At 38.1% G+C, this 21,761-nt stretch overlaps 1 protein-coding gene across 1 annotated transcript in view; it reads left to right on the plus strand.

Moving 5' to 3' along the window:
* The window catches only part of LOC100925402 (lipase member J), a 45,484-nt gene extending 24,263 nt beyond the window's left edge, over positions 1 to 21,221 (plus strand). The window contains exons 2-9 of the mRNA XM_031949388.1: positions 8,037 to 8,154; positions 9,670 to 9,868; positions 10,373 to 10,479; positions 12,421 to 12,560; positions 16,602 to 16,748; positions 18,425 to 18,496; positions 19,469 to 19,546; positions 20,849 to 21,221. Of these exons, the coding sequence (XP_031805248.1) occupies positions 8,037 to 8,154; positions 9,670 to 9,868; positions 10,373 to 10,479; positions 12,421 to 12,560; positions 16,602 to 16,748; positions 18,425 to 18,496; positions 19,469 to 19,546; positions 20,849 to 21,082 (1,095 nt within the window). The 3' untranslated portion in view covers positions 21,083 to 21,221. The remainder of the gene's footprint in view (positions 1 to 8,036; positions 8,155 to 9,669; positions 9,869 to 10,372; positions 10,480 to 12,420; positions 12,561 to 16,601; positions 16,749 to 18,424; positions 18,497 to 19,468; positions 19,547 to 20,848) is intronic.
* The last annotated feature ends 540 nt before the right edge of the window (positions 21,222 to 21,761 follow it).

Here is a 21,761-nt window from a genome sequence, read left to right on the forward strand (position 1 = left end):
AATTGGAGAAATGAAACAAATTAGAAAACTAAAACCCACAAGGACATCAAGGAATAATCAAGGGTGGGGGGTTATCTTCCCCCCAAAAAAGCTCATTGAGGCCAGGGACTGACCTTTGTAATCAGGAATGGTGGCCTGAAATTTGAAAATAATCTTTTGTTTTTGTCTTTAGCCCTCCTCTTTTACCTTCCTGTTTCTAGAATATAAGCTCCTTAGGAGCAGGGACTGCCTTTGTATATAGGTGGAGATTCATGCTATATAACTTCTGTAACATCCAATTAATGGGGAATCAGGACAGGGAATTGTGTTTCAGGATAGAAAATAAAATACTGCCTTTGGAGTCCCAAAGGTGTATCTATTTACCTATGCACTCATTCTTGCAAGAATGTAAAATAAATCTCTTTTTTTTGCATACATCATTGAGTCAGTGGAGTTCTTGGCAAGATATTTTGTTTCTTACAAATGAGGACTCCTTAGGGATTCAGACATGAGTTCGGGATACCCCTGTTGAATCATGAGGAGATGCATCCCTCGTGTCTTGGCTCTAGCATTCCCCCACTTATAGACTGTCTAAGGTCCCAGAACCAGGTTGGTAAGTAAGGCTATTGATGAATCCAGGAAATCAGGAGGGGAAATAGTATAAATTCTGCAGCAACCAGGCAACTCTATGCCTAGACCAAAGGTAAAAACACAGACTATCTAGTATTATTTTTGGTGGCTAGGTTCATTTTATGAGGTCTGAGGTATCAAACAGATTGGTAAAATGGGGAATTTAATGGCACCAAGGAGTGGGACATACCTCTCCTATAGTCCTGGAAAAGGGGATGTCAGGAAATCTAGAGTTGATCTGGGTTCACTGAAGTGTGCAGATCTTCATGCTAAAGAGCAGGAAGGATCTGTTTTGTAATTGTGTTCATATAGTTCTTTACTTTGCTTTGGCGGGTAGAGCCCCCAAGTAGTTTATTTTGTCTACAGTAATTTTTAAATGGAATTTCTCTTTCTATCTCTTGCTGATGGGCTTTGTCAGTAATATATAGAAATGCTGATGCTTTCTGTGGGTTTATTTTATATCCTGCAACTTCACTAAAGCTGTGAATTGTTTCAAACAGGTTTTTGAATTATTTTCTAGGACTCCCTAAGTATATCATCATATCATCTGCAAAGAGTGATAGTTTTATTTCCTCATTGTCTTTTCTAATTTCTTTTGTTTCTTATTGCTAAAGCCAACATTTCTAGTACAATATTGAATAATAATGGTGATAAAGGGCATTCACCCCTGATCTTATTGGGAGTATGTGCAGCTTCTCTCCATTACAAATAATGCTTCCTGAAGTTTTAGATAGAGACTGCTGATTATTTTAAGGAAAGCCCCCTTTATCCCTTTGCTCTCTAGTGTTTTTAAAATGAATGTATGCTGCATTTTGTCAAAATATTGAAATCTAAAACTGATAAGTTATATTGATGTGGATTATGATGTTGGGCAAAGAAAAAGGAATGAGATGTTAGGCACAGAGAGAAATTTGGCAGAAAGAGGAGCAAGACGTTGATTCAAACACAGAGAGGAAAACCAAATGATGGGGTTTGATGACCCCAAAATGATGTGGGTTATGAAAACACCAGATGATGGGAGGCACCAAAAGTTGGGATGCAGTCATGTGAAGAATTCACATTGGCCATTCTCTTTGGCAAAAAGTAGAGCTGTTTAAGAAAGAGGTTGCAAACAAAATGGATTCACCTGGAATGGTAAATATAAAATAGGATGGGAAAGCATGAAAAGGGGTTTTAATAATTAATGATGGAAAGGGCAATTTCCTCAGTGGAACTTGCCATTTGCCAGGAGAAAGGAAATACCCCATGAGGTTGGGGTATTCCCTTAACTTTCAGACTAAATCTGGAAAGCACCCTAAAAGAGTTAGCTAGGAGGAGAAGAGGTGGATTCAGAAGCATGGTGGAGTTAGAGGAGATACCACATGGCATGGAGGAAGGAGAGGAAGAATAGATACCACAGGGTGGCAGGCTTTGGTGGACTGATCCAAAATGTGATGACCCATGGGTGGATTTTGTGGGGGAAATTTAACCTCAGGGACATGACTGGGATTCCTGACAGGGCATGGCTAGGTAAAACTGGGTAAGACTTCTGTGAAAGGTGTCTCAGGAGTTGAACATAACTTGGATTTCAGAATGGACCACTTCCCCAAAGAGTGGGAGCATGAAGCCAAACTGTTCTCTATCAGAGAGGAGCAAAGGGAATAGCAGAATAATTAGGTGCCACTAGCAGAATAGCATAGAATAATAGAATGACTCTAGAAAGGTTATTGGCAAAAAGGAGGAAGCATGTCACAATTGGACATAGTTTCCCTCCTACGTGAACGTTCAGGAACTTTTTCAGCCCTGTCAGAAAAATTAGCAGAGAATTCAGGGATTAATTATCCATCCTGTGTAAGGAAATCTGTGTAGACATTAACAGACTTTTATGAAGTAGAATGTTAAAAAAAATACCCAAAATTGAAGAGTTCAAAAAGCATGTGGAAACCAAATTATTAAAAGAGAGAGAGAGAAGGGGGAAAGCATGAGAAATGGATGGGCATTTGGTTTGCACAGTTATGAAAATTAAATTGGGGAAATGAAACTTAAGTTAGAAAAATGACACCCACAAGGACATCAAGGAATAATCAAGGGTGGAGTTTATCTTCCCCCCAAAGAATGTAAGCTCCTTGGGGGCAGGGACCGACTTGTAATCAGGGATGGTAGCCTGAGATTTGAAAAGAATCTTTTGTTCTCTGCCCTTCACAAAACTTGCCTCCCTTTGTTACACTAAAATAATAGCTCTATTAATTTTCCAGAGGAAAAATTATCTAACTTTTATTTATCCTTGAAACTTTTATAGAATTTACTTATTTTTCTTTAAAAATGCATTCTATAGAATAGTATCCTAAAACTCACCAAGATTTTTCAGAAGAAGGTAAATTCCTGGAATTACCCAAATTCTTAGGTTTTCTTAAAATGATTAATCTCCAAACCTCCAGGATCTAAGATTTAGAAGTTCTATAAACTTTGATTATCTTACATTATTTCTATCATTGCAATGTGGTCAATGAGGAATTGTCAGGGGGGAAAAGTATCTTGCATGGTTTTTTCCTCTTGTTTCTTATATCTGGATCTAGAGAGGGCCACAGATAGTGGGGAACCCTGGGTGAAAAATAAGACCCTTTAGTCCAGTAAAAGGAACCCTACTGACTGAGTCTGATTTGGCTCCCCATCTCCTCATAAGGGTTCTCAGCCTTCCTGAGATGTCAGGAGATGTGACAATCTGTGTTGTAATGAAAGCAGAGTAATACTAAGTGGCAAAGAGATATTTACACACAATAGCAAGTTGTTTATGTGGTCCTGCATGTGTGGTATATAATACATTGTTCTATAGTTATGTAAGGGCAAGGTTTAGGGAGAATTTTGAATAAACGGACTCCATGTGAGTTCTACCCCTTCACTCCTCTCCTAAGATCAAGGACTTGGGCTGGTGCTGAGATTCTATAGTGAACTAGTTCAGACATTGCATAAATCTCCTGCTAAAAGACTAAAGTGAAAGATAGTTCCATTTACTGGGACAAATACTTCAAGTTTAAACTTCATCAATCTTTCTTAGCATTCTGTATTCTTTGGTTATAGCAGTTTTCTGACTGGCTACATTTTCTCTTTCAGAAATCTTTCAAAATAACTTTCAATTTACAAACCCCAACAAGATCAGAAGGCACTGCCACAGGTCAGACACAACTAGTCCATATGAACATTTGGGGCAGCTTCTCTAATTTTGTGCATCTTGTCTCTCTTTGGGGCTAATTCAGTTCTGCTTTGCATCACTTTCTCTGATAAGGGCATGCCATGCTAAATGGTTCTGTGCCAAGTCATATAATCGATTGTAAAGTTCTTAAGAATATGGGTAATTCCAGGAATTTACCCTCTTCTGAAAAATCTTAATGAGTTTTGGGATACTATTCTATAGAATATAGACTGTCTTTGTTTTTTGTTTTTTTTTTTCTGACCACCTTGTGTGAGTTCTACATAAAATAATAAAAAGGTGTTGGGTGTGTTCAGAGAAAACTAGTACATTTTACAAGTACACAAAACTGGATAAAATAAGACAGAAAAAGCACACACAATTTTTAAATTATAATTTAAAATCTTTTCTTTGGGCAAATTTTGAGATCTATTTGGATTCTTATATATTTTAACATAATTTAAATCACTCTTTCCACTCCTGAATATAATATATATCTGTTTCTAGGACAATAAGAATTTTCCTAAGACAGTGTCAATTTATGACATGCTATTCCCCTGGTCTCATGCCAAAAGACATTTTTCCAAGGACAAATATCATATAGTAATTCATAATTTTTCTCTACTCTGGGGGAAAAAACTAATATTAAACCATCCCACGCCCTGGGCCAAACCAGATATAACTCTCTACTTCCCCAATTCCTGCATCAAATTTGAAATCCTAGAAAAGCTAAATCCAGCCTAAATTTAAACAACCCAAACACTTAGGGCAAACAATAAAAACCAGAATCACCCCAATTCCTGAAAAAACCAAATTTAATCCTAAACTTTCCCAATTACTGGGTGGAAATCTAAAATTTCTAGGAGAAAAAAGCCCCCAAATCCTCTCTCTTTTAGGAGAGAACCCCTCACCTGGAAGCATTAAAATCCAAACAAATCTCCTCAAACTCTGGGGCAAACATCCCATTCCTTGGGAAACACCTAGAACTCGATACAAACATTAAAAAAAAAAAAAAAAAAAACCCTGGACCACTGAAAATAATAAAAATAAAAATAAAAGGAAATAAGAGCTTGTTGCTTTTATTTTTGTCACGACTGGCTCTTCATGACCCCATTTGGGATTTCCAAATCCAGTGATACTGGAGTGATTTTCTTTCATTTTGCACATGACTCCATTTGGGATTTCCAAATCCAGAGATACTGAAGTGAGTTGCTATTTCCTTCATTTTACAGATGAGGAAACTGAAGCAAGGAGAGTTGAATGACTTAACCATGGTTAAGAGGCATACAGCTAAGGTCTGAAGACAGATTTGGGCTAAGGAAGGTGAATCCTCTTGACTTCAGATCTGATATTCTATCCATTGCGTCACTTGACTGCCTATTGGGGTTATCTTACCCAAGACTAATTCGAGATCCCTCTTGTGGGTGAAAGGCTAGGAGTTTTATTCCAGGAGCCTAGGCCAAAGAGATGGTAAAAAGAGATAAAGAATATGCCTAAGAGTACAAAATATACGTCCAACCTGCTTTCCACTTTGCCTTCTTTCATTTTGCCTTCTTTCATTTTCAAGTCATCAGAGGCTTCCAAGGACCTGCCAAGAAGATTTGAACTGGAATTCCCACTCTCTACAGCAGAGGAGTTTTATTAAGGTAAGGTCCCAAATACCATGAAGCATTGTCAGGACATTTTATTCCTTTAGGTGGTCCAATAAAATTGCAATGATTGTTCCAAAATTGTAGGACATCACTATGATATTCAGAAAAATAAATCCCCTGAACATGAGGTTAAATTAGGTTCAAAAAGATTAAAGTGATAAATTGGAGACAGAGAACTAAAAAGTGACTAAAAGGGGTTATGGCTGGTTTTGGAATTAGAGGATGTGTGTTCAAAACCCACCTCCAGTATTAACTATGTGATCTTGGACAAGCCACTTATTTTTCATCAACCTCATTTTTCTAATTTGTAAACTCTAGAGCTGTGGTCCTAAGATCCCATCACATGACCCTCTGTGATTTAGTATTCTCAGACCAATTACTTGATTTCTCTAGTTCCCATCTATATAAAATGTAGTGATTACATTAAGTGATTTCATTCAGCAAACAATGATTGAAGGGGGACAAGGGGGCTGAACTTGGAAATCTGGGGCTCATGTGCATAGAGAATTAAATCCATGGGAACCAATGAAGCCATAAAAAGAATAAGTATGTAGTGAGAGGAGAAAAAGGCCGAGGAATGCCCCTTGGGGAACACCCACAGCTTGTTGTCCAGATTATCCTTCCCCAACCCATCTCCTCTTCCAAACTTCTCTTGCTGTCTCTAAGGCCTCTTCATTCTGCTTGTAATTTTAGCAAGAGCCTCAATTCCCCACTTTCCTTTATTTCATACAGCCAAGCACCTGCCAGACCTTGTCATTTAGACCTTTACTATCCCTTCTCTCCAGACCTTTACTATCCCTTCTCTCCAGTCACAGCCGCTTTGTTAAGCTTGCCACCTAGGTTATTGCAATAGCTTTCTGATGTTACTTTGAGATGATGTTACTCTAGATTACATAGTATATACTATGTAATCTCATCAGATAATATATCATCTCATCAATCCCACTCAGTTAACATCTTGTTGTAAGTATCCTTGTTTCAAGTATATTTCCCCAGCGTTCCGGCCCTCTACACAAAAGTAATTTCCTTTAAATATAGACCATGCTCAACCAACTGCTTTAGGAAAAAGAAAAACTCTTCTGTTTAGCACTGAATGCTTAACCCAGCATGGCAGAAAGCTACCTTCTCTTTTTAAAAGCCTAAATGTCTATTAAGCCCCCCAGTTCCTCTCCCTTCACTCTGTGCAGATGCGCACACACACACACACACACACACTCTGTGGTCCAGTCAAACTGGCCTTCTTTCTGTTCTTCACTCATAACATACTTTTTGACCTGTGTTGGTGCCTTTGAACTAATTTAGCACCCCCCCCATTTTTCAACCTCAGTCTCACAATGTCTCTCCTTTAAGATGCAGCTCAAACATCTTTTGCTTGAAGCTTTTCTTGCCCTCCCTCAAATTAATAGGCTCTTCATCCCAAATTACTTTGGATTTTAATTACTTTGGATTGATCTATATCTATATATGTGTTGTTGATTTTTGTCCTCAGGGTTTCTTGCCAAAGCAGAAAAGATAACTATTTACATTCAATCTGAGTCAATCAGGACCCAAGCAATGATCAAATGGGGCTTGGCCTGAAACCTGGGGCCAATTAAAATCAGATTGATTTTGGTTTAAAGCCTCATCCTTAAGAAAGAAATCTAACCAGAAACCCCAAGATTTCTTGGGAAGGTTCAGAGGTACAAGAGAGGGAAAAAATGCTTTTAAGAGCATCTCTAGATAAGGACAGAGGGAGAGAAAGAGGAAAACAGAGAAGGAGGGAGAAAGGGAACTTTTCTTCCCTTCCTTCTTTCCTCCCTTCCTCCCTTCCTTTCTTCTTCCCTTCCTTCCCTCCCTTCCTCTCTCCCTCCCATTTTGCCACTTTACCTCCCTGCTTCCCTTCCTTCCTTTCTACCTTTCTCTCTCCTTCCTTCCTTTCATCTTTTCCTTCCTTCCTTCCTTCCTTCCCCCCCAAACAAGCCCTAATGTGTACTAGCTGAGGGATATTGGGGAAAATAGCTGAGTGTGTCATCTGCCTTAAATTTGAGGAACTAGAATTACTACAACTGGGATCAAATGATGAGTTTGAATCCTATTCTCAGTCATTTTCTACCCCTGTGATCTTGAGAAAGTCTTTTTGTCTCTTTAGGCCTGTCTCCACATCTATGTACTGTGGAGGTTGAAAGAGAAGATTTTGAAGGTCGCTTCTATATCTAAGTATACAGTCCTCAGTACTTATTCTGGTTTTCTGTTATTGATTTGATATTTTCAATCTATGATTCTAAAACCATCGACCTTGTCAGAGCTCATAGGATGCTACTAATTCTCATGTTGCAGGTGGAAGCAAAATGTGGAGACTTTTCATAGCAGCATTTATGAGCCAGGCACTGGGAACAGAATGCATTTTCTACACCCACAGACTTGCAAATCCGGAAGTTCAAATGAATGTTGTAAGTTTTATTCTTAGCAGGAAAAATAACATTCAATTAGTTGTTATATCTAAGATCCTAAGTGTTTAAAACTTTTAAGGGTGGGAACAAAAATACAGTACAAAAGTCACATGATTATTTAGTAAATGAGATCATTGTAAATTATTTTACATAAAAATGTGTTTTTTTTCCCCCAACCAGGGTCAGATCATTCGTCATTGGGGATACCCAGTTGAAGGCTATGAAGTTGAGACTAAAGATTCATACATACTTACCCTTATAAGAATTCCCTATGGAAGAATGGGCAATAATATGACAGGTATTTGTCAAGTCAAAGGGATACAGGCTTGAAGTACAGGGATATGGATTTGAATCCCAACTGTGTTGTTTACAACTATCTTGGCAAATCACTTCTCTTGGGATCTGTGTCCCCTCTTTCCAGTGGGAGAGTCCTATTACTAACATGCTGAAGGTCTCTTCCTCTTCTAACAATCTCCAATACAGAATCAAGAAATTTTTTACAGCTGAAGGTTTGTCTTCCATTCAGTGAACCCAGGTCAGGAAAAGGATTTGAAAGTCAACCAAAGCATGGAAAAGAATTAGAAACCTCATTTTTCTGAGTCAGATTTACCAGTCTCTACGGCACAGAGAAAATGAGATTGAAGGAAATTAACAGTGAGTGCCTATCCAAAATATAGGTCGAGTTGATTTTCCAGGGCCTCCTGGGTACTCTTGCTAAGAATGATGGACAAATCTTTTATGTTGACAATAGTAGGTTCTTGTCCACAGCTCTTTGGGAGCATGTCTAATATTTCTTTGATAGTTTGGAGCTCCCAGCACAGAGCCAGGCACCTGACTGGACACTCAGCAGACATCCATGGAGAGACAGCTGATAATTGAACTTGTACAAGTTGAGTAACTCATTTCACTGAAAATTTCTCCTGAATTTATTTTAGTTCTTCTTCCTTGAGTTTACCATTTCCTTGAAGACTGTGGTCTTTGTCTAAATCGTGGCTCTTCAAGACAGAATTCTGTCCAATGACTAACAGAAATTGATAGCCCTGCTAGTAAATCACAGAACCACAGTTCTAGTCTCAACTCTTCTATAACAGGTTGGGTAGCTTTAAATGAGTTCCTTTGTGGCTTGTTCTCCCTGACTATAAAATGGAGCAGCGAGGGGGTACAGGTGCTATATGGACCTGAGTTTGATTCCTGCCTTAGATACTTATTATGTGATTCTGAGCAAATCATTTAAACTCTTCTAATTTACTCCTCAATAAAATGGGAATAATAATAGCACCAATATTACAGAATTGTGAAAATCAAATTAGTCAAAGTATACAATAAATTGCTATTTTTATTATTGGTTACATTAAACTAGTCTCAAAAGTCTCTTCCAAATCTACATGTAGAAACTCTATTTTAGTTTTGTTTTTAATCTTGCTAGGGCTAGAATTTTAAAGGAAAATCTCCTTGGTAATTTCAATCATTTGAGAAAGTAGCACTATCTACCTGGGCACTTAGTGGTTTCTGTATGCCTGTTTCTAAGTAGCTGAATACAATCTAACATGCTTTGTTCATATGGGAACATTGGATTGCATGTTCTAAGACTGAGGGGAACCATTCTGTCCTTCTAAAGTTGAGTCTGCAAATTCATAGTTCAGGAAATATACTTTTAAACAAAATATCAACCTCCTCCCACCATGACCCAACTCTCAGGTTCTATAATCTGTGCATATCCTTGGGAATCTAAAACCCACGGGTCCAAGGAGAAATCTTCAATGTCAAGGTAGTCAAAATGTGGTTACGAGTACTCATGAGGTTTCCCTTTCAGCTCAGCGGCCAGTGGTGTTTTTGCAGCATGGTTTGTTGGCAACATCTATCATCTGGGTCTCCAACCTTCCCAACAACAGCCTCGGCTTCATTCTAGCAGATGCAGGTTTTGACGTGTGGATGGGAAACAGTCGGGGAAGCACCTATTCCCGGAAACATGCCTTTTTGCCCATAGATTCTAAAGAATACTGGGCTTTCAGGTAGGAAAAATGCAAATGTGGGTTTCTTGTGCCTCTGAACTTTCAATCAAACAATATTAAGGGATTAAATCTTATCTTTTGGTTTCATTCAGTGAGAACTCTTTGAAAGTTTTGCCTTGTAAAATCACCTAATTTTGATGATGTTCTATTCTGGTGTCTGCTTTTCTGTAACATTTTGGCTTTACTTCTAGACCAGTGGTCTCAAACTCACGAAGCAACAGCTCCCTGCAGCTACATATTGATCTAGAAAATCACAAGTTAACATTGTCTATGTTCCACCGTATTTTTATTTATCTTAATAAGCATTTCCCAATGACACTTTCATCTGGTTCTGGCTACTTTGGGGAGTTTTTCTAGCATAAGCCACCAGAGATAGAGATATCTAAAGAACAAGAATTTCATTTTTTATTCACACAAGACAAGAAAGAGATGTGGTTGCTCACATGTTGATATCATAGTCCTGATATAAATATAACTTTGTTGTTGTTGTTTTTCTTTTGGCAGTTTTGATGAAATGGCTCGATATGACCTGCCAGCCTCAATTGACTACATTGTGAAAAAAACTGGGCAAAAGATATATTATGTGGGCCATTCTCAGGGCACCCTTACTGGTAAGCTCAGAGTGACTGGAGTCTGAGAACTTCCACCTTGACCTTCCTTCTTGAAGTCCAAGTTTTTTAGTGGCAAGAATAAGTATCATACCTGTAACTGGGTACTGATTGTGAACCTGAAAGAGAGAAGCGGGAAGAGGGTGCAAATTGCAGACAACAGAAGGAGCAATAGGTCACACTCTTCATGTTGTTCTGTATGCCACGAGTGTTATGCAGTTATAGGCAGTTGTGTTATGTTCCCCCATTGGAGGACAGGATCTATTTCACTTTTATTTGTATCCCAAGTGTCTGTCCCAGTGCTTAGTTCATACAAAACACTGATGAAATGCTTCTTGATTGATTAGTGACATTGTTTAGATTGAGTCATTTGGTTATAAGTGACCATAACTTTATATTTATATGGTTCATAACTCCCTATGTCTTCTATAAGAATAGTTTGTTTTTATCAAATTATTTACTGAAATTTTACATATGTCTGGAAAACTGTGGCAGAAATCAAGTTTAGAGCGATACCTTATATCGCACTTCACAATACATTCTGATCAGATACGTGTGAACTTAATATTAAAGAAAAGAATATGAAAAAATTAAGAGAAATATATCACATTCCTCTCAGAATCATGAGGAGGAAATGTACTCTTAACCAAGCAAGCAATAGAGGAAATTTGAAAAAATCAATTTGATAACTTTGATTATATGAAACTAAAAAACCCTTTGCATAATAAGATTAATACATCAAAGATAAAAAGAGAAATGATTGGATTGAGAAAAAAATCTTTATATTAAATTTCTCTGATAAAGGTTTGGTATCCAAGATATAGAAACAAATATACATACACATGTATATACACATATACACACATATACCATTCCCCTATAGATAAATGATCAAAGGATATGAATTGACAGTTTTCAAAAAAATTGCAAAGTATTCAAAAATCACATTAAAAATATCCCAAAATGTAAATAAAAAAGTACAATTTGGCAAAGATATAAAAAAAAATCACAAGATCTCCATAGGCAATACCTACAAAATCTCTCTGATTTACCAGTCTAGTGACCTTGAGATAAAATTTAGAAGATTTGGATGAGCCATTAGAACACTGTCAGTGATAGGATTCATTTCAATTGAGGAGAGTGAATTCAAAAGTTTTCCACCCCAACCTCCAAAGTGGTCAACTCTTTCTGAGTTGAGAAACTAGGTGGTGCAGTAGATGGAACATCAGTCTTGGAGTCAGAAAAATCTGAGTCCAATCCAGTCTCTGACATTTACTAGATTATGTGATCCTGGGAAAATCAACCCTATTTGCCTCAGTTTCCTCATCTGTAAAATGATCTGGAGACAGAAATGAAAAATCACTAATACTTTTGCCAAGAAAATCTCAAATAGGGTCATAGAGGTATGATCAAAAGAACTCAACAACAGCACTTTCCTGACTCAGCACTCTATCCACAGTACCACCTAGTTGATCCCACTTTTATTCACTTAATATTTTATTTTAAAAATATCCCAAAGTTATTTTTAAAATATGACTACTATTTAGATAATGTTGACTGAATTGATCAGATTGTTTGTGTAGGCACGAACAAAGATCCAGGGAGTTGAGAGAAAGAGAGAGAGAAGAAGTGGGAGAGGGAGAGGGAAAGGGAGAGAAAGACAGGAAATGTGAGTGCTCAGTGAGAAACTTGCTGCTCATTTATTAGATGGTGGTCCAGGGTGGGCAGTCCTAGATAACCTCTGTGGTCTACCTTAGAGAATTCTTTTGGTCTGAGATTCTCCCATTGCTACAGGTTCAATGAGGAAGATTTCTATGGTTGCTATCCAGGCTGCTAAGCACTCCCTCATGGTTTCAGGTTCACAATTTCTCGGGGTCCTTCCTTCAGAATCAGAGGGCTCTATGGAGGTCTCCTAGTCTAAACAAGTATCATTTTGTCTTTTAGGTTTCTTAGCATTCTCCACCTTGCCCAAGATAGTTCAGAAAGTCAAAACTTTTTTTGCTTTGGCTCCAGTCTTTTATATTCGACATATCAAAAGCATCCCGTTACTGCAGATTTTTAGTCTGCGTCAGCCATTGTTTAAGGTAAGTAATTTTTTTTGGTCAAATTGTAAGTGAATAGGAGATCAGTGGAAAAGTGGAACATGGATAGTGGTGAAGATTGTGTGGCTCTCAGAATAAATGAACCCTAAAATAGCTCCACAGGAAGTCCGTTTACCTAGAAATGGGGAAGAAGACATTCCTTTTCTCTGTAAGACTCCACATCTATTCTACTGTCTCAGTAAGAAAAGACATCTCAAAATCAGGGGCAACTTTAGGGTTAAACTTGTCTAATTCTTGCCCATATCCTAGTTCTGAGATTCTATGCTTAAATAATTTTTGACAAGTCATTCTCTCTCTCTGGACTTTGGTTCCCTGATCTGTAAAATGGGAATGTTGAACTAGAACAATCTCTTAGGGCCAGATGGGGGCAAGAACTAAATAATGAGTCACTTTGTTAAATTAGAAATTTTAACGCTTTCTCTCTTAACTTAAGCAAATTATAGAATAGTCAATTTTTAACTACAGCTGTCCCCATTGTCTGAACTGTGCGCCCTCTTCACATCTACCTCTTAAAATTCTGAATTTCCTACAAAGTTAACCTCAAACTGTTCTGCTAACATGAAATGATCGCTGGTTCCCTCAGCTTTTAGGGGCTCCTTCCCCTTCCATGACCTTGTATTCGTGTTTGTAAGTTTTGCATGTTTATTGCATGTATTTTCTATGTGTAGCTATAGGCAATGTAGCATAGTGGAGAGAGAGAGTTTGGCTGTGAAACCTGAAAAATCTCAGGTTCATATTTTGTCTCTAACATACTGGATGGAGGATGTTGGGCAATCACTGATTCCCTCAGTGATCTGGGCAGCATTCTAATATTGCAAGCATCAGAAAATTAATCGGTAGCAGGGTTCCTTCTCTTAGAAGTTGCTGGAATAATGAAAGCATGGACTCAATCCCAGATGCTATCCTTTCTGCAAGTATGTCTTGTATACACTTATATGTACATGTGCTACCTCCTTTTACAGTCAATAAACATTTATGAGATACTGCTATGTGCCAAGCACAATGCTAAGCACTGGAGATCCAAATACCAAAGAGAAAGGAAAGACAGTCTCCATCCTTGAGGAGCTTACAGTCTAATAGGGGAAGAGAACATATAAAAGAAAGCTGAAAGGGAGAGGTGGAACAAGGGGGTGTATTTGAGAAATCAGAGAAGTTCAAAATAAGCTCAGGTTGGAGGGAGGTAATGAGATGTCTTTGGAGACATCAATCTAGTCCCTACTCCTGAAATGAAGGAATTAATGCTCATCCTATAGTAGGAGGGGACTAAAGACTTGGGAATGCCAGGCCTGACTGAATCTTGCCAGATGATGATATTTCCCAGTGATGGGTCTGCTAGGACTTGAAGAAGTCCAAGAAGTTCAATTTGTTGTTGCTGAGTTGTTTCAGTTTTGTCTGGCTCTTTTTGATTCCACTTGAAGTTTTCTTGGAAAAGATCCTTCTCTACCTTATTTGACAGATAAAGAAACTGAAGGAAACAGGATTAAGTGACTTGACCAGGGCTACCCAGCTAGTAAGTATCTGAGACAGGATTGAAACTCAGATTTTTTTGACTTTAGACCTAGCACTCTTTCCACTGGACCACCTAGATATCCCCCAACATGAATGTAGCCCATAGGAAATGAGATGTCCAAATGACCCCATCCAAATGTTGAAGAGCCTAGGGATCATATTATGTAAATATGAGTTAAAGAAAAGAGATTGTCTTGGAGAAGAGGAGAATTGGGATGCTGGACAAGCATGATTGTTAAGAACTATGCCTAAGTGTAAAGGGGCAGGGCAAATCTCCAAAAGCCCATACAGGTGTGAATCATAACACCCCTGAAGGAATTGCAAATCAGCCTTTACTGACATAGATGTTGCTTGTGAATTGAGAATGAAATAAATTGGAGGGAAGAGGAGGGAGGTCAGACAATGCACCTGCCTCTCAGTCTCCTTGTATCATTATCCTCCTCTCACATGAAGGGATTTATTCTGCGGGTCAGAATTAGATCGCCAACAGTCACAGCTCTTGTAACAAATGGCGCCCAAACAGGGACACAAGAAACAAAGAAGCAGCGGCGAGCTGTTCATGACTAGGATCCTCCTAGGAGAGTTCCTTTGGTGACCCATGGGGAAGGAAAGGGAGAAGAGACCTGGTAAGACTTTTTCAGTTGGGGTAATTAAAATGAGCTAACACATCCAAGGGCTGAGCCAGGATGGATCTGATGAGAGACCTATGAAAAATGCTTACTCTGACTACAATTCTACTTCTCGATTTGTCAGAAAGTTTGCCTCCATTACATCTCACAAGATTCAACACCTGCTGTAGCATCTCACCCTACAACCATCCAGAGGAATAGACTTGACAGATGGAAAAGACTTTGACAGTACTGTTTGCATTCCTTTGCATGCAGACTCAAATAATGGCAGCTGCACAACTTATTCACCATGTTGTTGGGGGGAAAACAATTGTATTCCCATAAAACAAAAAACAGAGAATTGTTGAGGATCAAACCTAAATGTGAAGAGGCAGGTCAGTTCTCAGAGAGCCTCCACAGCTGTGAATCATAACACCTCTGAAGGAATTGCAAATCACCCTTTACTGATGCAGATGTTGCTTGTGGATTGGGAATGAAATAAATTGGAGGCAAGAGAGAAGAAAAGAGGTCAGAGAATGCAACTGCTTCTCAGTCTCCTTGTATCATTATCATCCTCTCACATGAAGGGTTCTATTCCCCTGGTCAGAACTGGATCCCAACAGCCACTAGCCAGTTGCATCCTTGACATTTGATAACTTGTATCTGAAGTTCTTTCATTGGAAAGAAGATTAGATTTATTCTTCTTGGCACCATGAGGCAAAATTTAAATTGGTAGCAGGAGCAGCAGGGTGCAATGGAGAAATAATAGCAACCTAATGACAGTAAAAAAACTAGAATTTGTATCATCCCATAGAGTTTGCAAAGCACTCTTACCTATCTATCCATCCATCCACCTATCTATCATCAGTCTGTCTATCCATCTATCCATCTGTTCATCCATCCATCCATCTATTTATCTGTCTGGTGGACAAAAGGTGAAATTGTTGTCTTCATTGTGCACATGAGAAAACTGACACAAAAAACAATAAAAGAAAAAGGAATGGTTAAAAATTGACCCAGATTAACCCAGAAGTTAAGAAAGTTAAAGCTAATGAGGATCTGAGGTGGGATTCAAATTTAGGTTTTCCTGATTCCAAATTGTTTTCCACCCACAGCTTCACCAAGGTACCATAGGGATAGAACCTGGATTAGTTTAAATACTGCCTTAGACACGCAATAGCTCTGACTCTGGTCACTTAACCTTTGTTATTTGCCTGAGTTTCTTCTTCAGTAAGATCAGGACAATAACAGCACTGATCTCTCGTGATAATCACTCATCTTCACAAAAATGTGAAGCTCAAATGAGATAGTATCTGTAAGGTGTCCTTAGCGTAGTGCCTGGCATAGAGTAAATGATTTCTTTCTTTTTTTTCTTCTTTTTGGACTTTAGCCTCTTTTCCCCCCAGAAGAATAGCCTTTTATTTTTCAAAATACATGCAAAAATAATTTTCAGTATTTACTCTTGAAAAACTTTGTGTTCCAAATTTTTCTCTGTCCCTCCTCTCCTCCTCCCCCAGACAGTAAGTAATCTAAGATAGTTTAAACATGCACAATTCTTCTCTACATATTTCCACATTTATTATTCTGCACAAGAAAGATTCTTAAAGTATCTCCCATACTTAAAGTCATCCTATAGTCTGGATATCCACTTTTGAGGGACATTGTCAGGACCTTTTTGGTCCCTCTTAATTCCTGTCCTACTCTGATGGATCTCATGGGCCATAATGATCAGAGTCTTCCACATTGTCTCCTACCAATGCAAGCCAGAATGGCAGGCAATTGGGCATGGGGGTATCACCTGATAATGGAGCTGGGGAACTGCTGTTTGTTGCTATAGGCTGTTACCATATCAGTGGCTGCCGTATTTATGTCTGTTTTGTTTCTGGGTTTTTTTTTTCCCCCACAGATTTTAATGGGTGAAAAGGACTTTCTGCCTGAGACTGCCCTCAATAGAATTTTGGCCACTACAGTATGTGACAATGAAATAACTAGTCTTCTCTGTGGTAAAATCATCTTCAGTCTGACTGGGTTTGATACAAAGAACTTAAACATGGTATGAGTTCCTTTTCCTGTTCTCAAATATTAGTGCCATGTCATATGTAACACAAAAGTGATGCTAAGATATTTGGTTTTTCTCTTCAAAACTCTAACCAGTCATGGACCCCAAGATTACCTGTTCTGTAGACCACAGATGACATCTCCAAAACTTTTCTGTCCTAAATGGATAAGCCCAGAGTGGTTCACAACACTTTCTTTTCAATCTGAGTCCTCTCAGTCTATGCTTCATATCTTCAAAAACCAAACAATTTGTATAGTGCTCTAAGATTTATAAAGTACCTTACAAGAATTATCACATTTAATTCTTTTTTTTTTTTTTTTTTTGCTGAGGCAATTGGGATTAAGTGACTTGCCTAGGGTCACACAGAAAAGAAGTCATAAGTGGCTGAGGCCAGTTTTGAACTTGGGTCCTCCTGGTGCTCTATCCACTGTGCCACCTAGCTTCCCCATCTCATTTAATTCTTGCAATTTACCTTGAGAGACAAGTGTTATTATTATCCTCATTTTAAAGATACGGAGAGTGAGAGTAAGAGAGGTGGAAGTGTCTCACTTAGGACCAAATAGCTAGTTAGTATCTATGGTACGACCTGAATCTAGGTCTTCCTGACTTCAAATGTCATACTTTATATGTATATACATATAATATGTATATATCTATATCTAAGAGAGTACTAGATATATACATGAATCAACCAAACAATTCCTATTTATAGTCACCTGTTTTTATATTTTAAATGTACACTCTTGGGCATTTTTTTTTGTACATGAATCCTCCAGAAAATCAAGGTACTCTGTAGGGTAGCACTCAAATCATGAGCCCCCACCAATATGTATATTTTACTAGCCCTCCAGAGGACCTATCTGTTCAAACAAAAGGCAATGTTGAAAGCATAGTGACAAAACAAGATTCTTTTGATGCACACTCTGTTAGAGTTTCTCTTACCACTAGTAGTGAGGGCACATAGAGAAAAGGAAACCTGTGAGGCACATGGAAAATATACATATAAAGAAAGCATGGCAAGGGAATAAGTATATGTGAAAAAGCACATGGCAAGAATTCATCTGGCTAGAATATAAGAAAAGAGAGTGTGTGTGAAGACATTGTCTACTGTGGAACATCACATAGAAAAGACAGTGTGTTCCCTTCTACTGCTCTCAATAAATGAAGATATTATTTGCAAACATTTTAGTATATAAATAGGTATATGTGTTGGTCATATTTCTTAATGCCCCCCCCACCTTTTGTGATCTGCATTTGTTGTCTTCCTTTTATCCTTGATCCCTCAGTATCTCCAAAAATTCTAAATCCCTTTCCACACTTTTGGTGTATACCAGAAATAGTAGTCTTATCTCTGTGCCTTTCTCATTCTTCTTTTCTTTTCTTGAAGAATATTTCTTCTTGCACAGGAAACACATTTTCTTGATTTCATGGATCACTGTGGCTATAGGATTTATGACTAAATGACTGATGAAATGGTTTCTCTAGCCTTAGTCATATGGGTCCTCAGAAAGAAGCCCAGATTCCTGCTAGGATTGGTCCTGAGACCTTTCTAACATACCAGAATCTACCCAACATTGAGCTCCATTTGGCTAAGAAATTAAGATCAAGTTGTCATGAGCCCTGAGAAACAGACTTTGTAGAAAATTAAGTTATTGTTTTTTTCCTCCTAGAGTCGAATTGATGTATATGTAGCACATTTCCCAGGGGGAACATCTGCCCAAAACATACTCCACTACTTACAGGTACCATATTTTTTTCAATGCTTATAGAGTGCAGAGTTCAAGATCTTTGTTCTTCCTTCTATCCTCTCCTTGAAAAACTTTTACAAAGTGTGGGAAAATAACCGCATCATCCAATCTTGGGTCCAACAAGTGTCTAGTGTGCTTCTTTGGAGTCCTCAGCCTTATACAGATGGCTCCTAGTGAAAGTCCTGTATCTTTGGTCCTTTGTACTTAGTGCCAGCTCCCTCCTGGTCTTTTCTGTGTATGCAAATAAATTTGCTGTGACTTGCTTTTCTTGGACTTTCATCTTTTATATCAATGGGGTATTTCAAATTTTCAGCATACCTCAGAGATCCTATGACAGAAACTATTCCAGGGACAGGAATAGCCGGGCTCTGGTTAGCAGTCACCTAGAAATGGCATTGATGGCGCTTTCCACCCATCCCTGGATGCTGTGTCTCCTCCATATCACTATGCATTTAGAAACTATCTGAACCTTCTCCAGACACCCTAGCTAGAATGGAAGCTCAGAGGAAAGGCTGCCCAGTGTGGAGCTGTCTAGAGAAAATTCCACTTTTACATTTTATCTGTCTCCTCCATTCCCAACAAGGACAGCTTTGGTTTTCTTTTGATGACCTAAACTTCAAAGGGTTCTCAGTAAAGGAACAAGAAGGCCAGCAGCTATCTGAAGGAGCTTCAAGCTTTAGGCACACTGCCCTGTTTATTCTCAGTGCACCAGGGAAGCCCTAAGGGGCTTAAGGATTCCCACTACCACCACCATTTCCCTAATCCAGTCTAGGGCATATAGAGTCTTGAGAAAAATCAAGAGATATTATCTTTTTTCTGTTTCTATTTTCATTTTAGGGAGAATAGTAATATGTGTTCTTTTTCATTTTGCCTGGTTGATCAACGAAGATTTTCGAACTGTTCAACTCAAGGATGAACACTCTTTCTGATCCCTATGTTTATTCCTCTTTTTTGTCTCAATTTTAGGCTTTTTATGAAAGTCGACAAATACTACAAGCTTTTGATTGGGGGAGTGAGAAAGAGAACTTTGCTCATTATAATCAGGTAATTTGCTTTTTTTTTAAATGGAGTTTTTCCTCTTTTTGTAAAGAGGTAGCTAATGAAGAAAATCAGGAAGCTTGAAGTTTCTAACTCTGACTAGGCACTAACTGGTTCTGTGATCATCAATAAGTCATTTGACATCTCATTGCCTATATTTTGTCATCTAAAGAATGATGCAGTTGGTTCAGATCAAAGATTTTTAACTATCTGTTATGTCATGGACTCCTGTAGAAGTTTGGGGAAGCTATTAGGCTCCTTCCCAGAAGTCCCCTTTTCTAGGAAATGTCTTTCCTAAATGACTTCCTAAATCTGAATCCCTCCCTGGAATATCAGCTCCAATTATCTTGTCTCTTTGTACATAGTTGTTTTGTCTTTTCCACTAAGTTTTTGCCTTTAGTTGAATCCCAGCATTTAGTACAGTATCTAGCGCATAATAAATGCTTAATTAATGCTTATTGACTGATTATTTTTGACTGAAAAATATAATGTAAAATGCTTAGGTTTATAAGAGAGATTAATTGAAACACAGTAATCAAAATATTAATTAAAAATATTCCCAGACCCTGCCCCCCAGATTAAGAGATAAGAAATATTTTCAAAATGACCTCATTATCAGCATCTTTTAAGGTACAAATATCTATCTTATCCATGGACATGGTGGGAAAACTTGGCCCAATACCTGACACCCTCCTGCCTCCCCCAAAAAAGATAACATTCCTTTGGAATATGAGCCAAATCCTATCCTTACTTGGATTTTTTTGGGGGGGTGGAGATGGAGAATGTGTTTAATATAGATAGATAAAGGAAGAAAGGGAAACGAGGGAGAAAGAGAAGGAAAAAAATAAAAGAGAGAGACAGATGAGTTGACACTAGGATTCCAACAGGAGATATTAGCCTTTTGAAGCTAAGGTCTTCAATGAATATATATAAATCAGTTTTATCAACATATCACATATAAATATATATTAGATATATAAATATATTGTATACACACACACACACACACACACACATAAAATCCTTCCTTATACTTTGAATTAATGATTACTTACCAAGAAATAAAGTATTCCTCTGACCCCCGTTATAATGAAACGCTTCTTTAAAATAATGATAGTAATAATGACAACAAAGTTAAACCAAACCATCTGTTATAGTTTTTTGGCACTGACAGTCTCATTTAACAGAAAGGAAGTAGATAAAGCACTTTTTAAAAATCATTTAAAGAATTAGTTGTTCCCCAGAAGTGATAAGACTTTGAATTTTGTCTCTCTGGGAAGACTCTTGTTCTCTTTTGTGTACATGCAGACGATTCCTCCCAAGTACAATGTCTCAAAGATGAAAGTGCCAACTGCACTGTGGAGTGGTGGAAAGGATTTGTTGGCGGATCCAGAAGATGTCTCCGATTTAATTCCCCAAATCCGCAGCAAAATTTACCACAAGACTCTGCCTGACTACAATCATTTGGATTTTATTTTTGGTATTGATGCACCCCAGGAAATTTACTACGAAATAATTAAGATGATAAAGAATACCCTGTAAAGATGATATTTGTGGTGAAATAACCTTCCCTTTTCTTAGAGTTGGCTTGAAGTTATTTTCTCTTCTATACCAATGGCTCTTAAAAGGATAGTGGGACTATTTTCTTCATTTAAATATACTGAAAGAAATAAAAACATCTTTCTCATCTATTATTTGTCAATTCTGATTCCTATCAATTTGCTGTGTTTATACTGATGAGGTCCTATGTATTGTTCCAATTAGCTTTCTGGAGGCCTTGGGATCAGCCTTGTTTAGTCTGAGTAATCACCATGAGAATAGCCAGGTGATAAAATCCAAAAGTCTTTATTGTCTCCTTCACAGTCTGTCTCCTTGCCTTGGGCTTAAATAGCTTTCTGGAGGCTCTTCATCCTGGCCTTGGTCTCAGTGGGGGCAGCAGGAGGACAGGCCCACCACCAAGCTGGTGTGAGATGGAATGAATGGCTCTCCTTCAGTCTTGGTTGGCTCTTATATACTCTATTATAATTACATCATTGTAGGTGTCAATCTTGTAGAATAGGTGTGAATCTTGTAGAACTATATTAAGTACTAACTACATGTACTGAACTAGAGAACTATTAATCACCATGCTAAACTAGATAACCATTGTCTTATCAATTCCTCTGAGTTAACATCTTATTTCAAATATGCTTCTTGAGAGTTCTGGCTCATTACAATCCTA

Source organism: Sarcophilus harrisii, chromosome 2, assembly GCF_902635505.1.
Source record: "Sarcophilus harrisii chromosome 2, mSarHar1.11, whole genome shotgun sequence".
In the NCBI taxonomy this organism is placed as follows: Eukaryota; Metazoa; Chordata; class Mammalia; order Dasyuromorphia; family Dasyuridae; genus Sarcophilus; species Sarcophilus harrisii.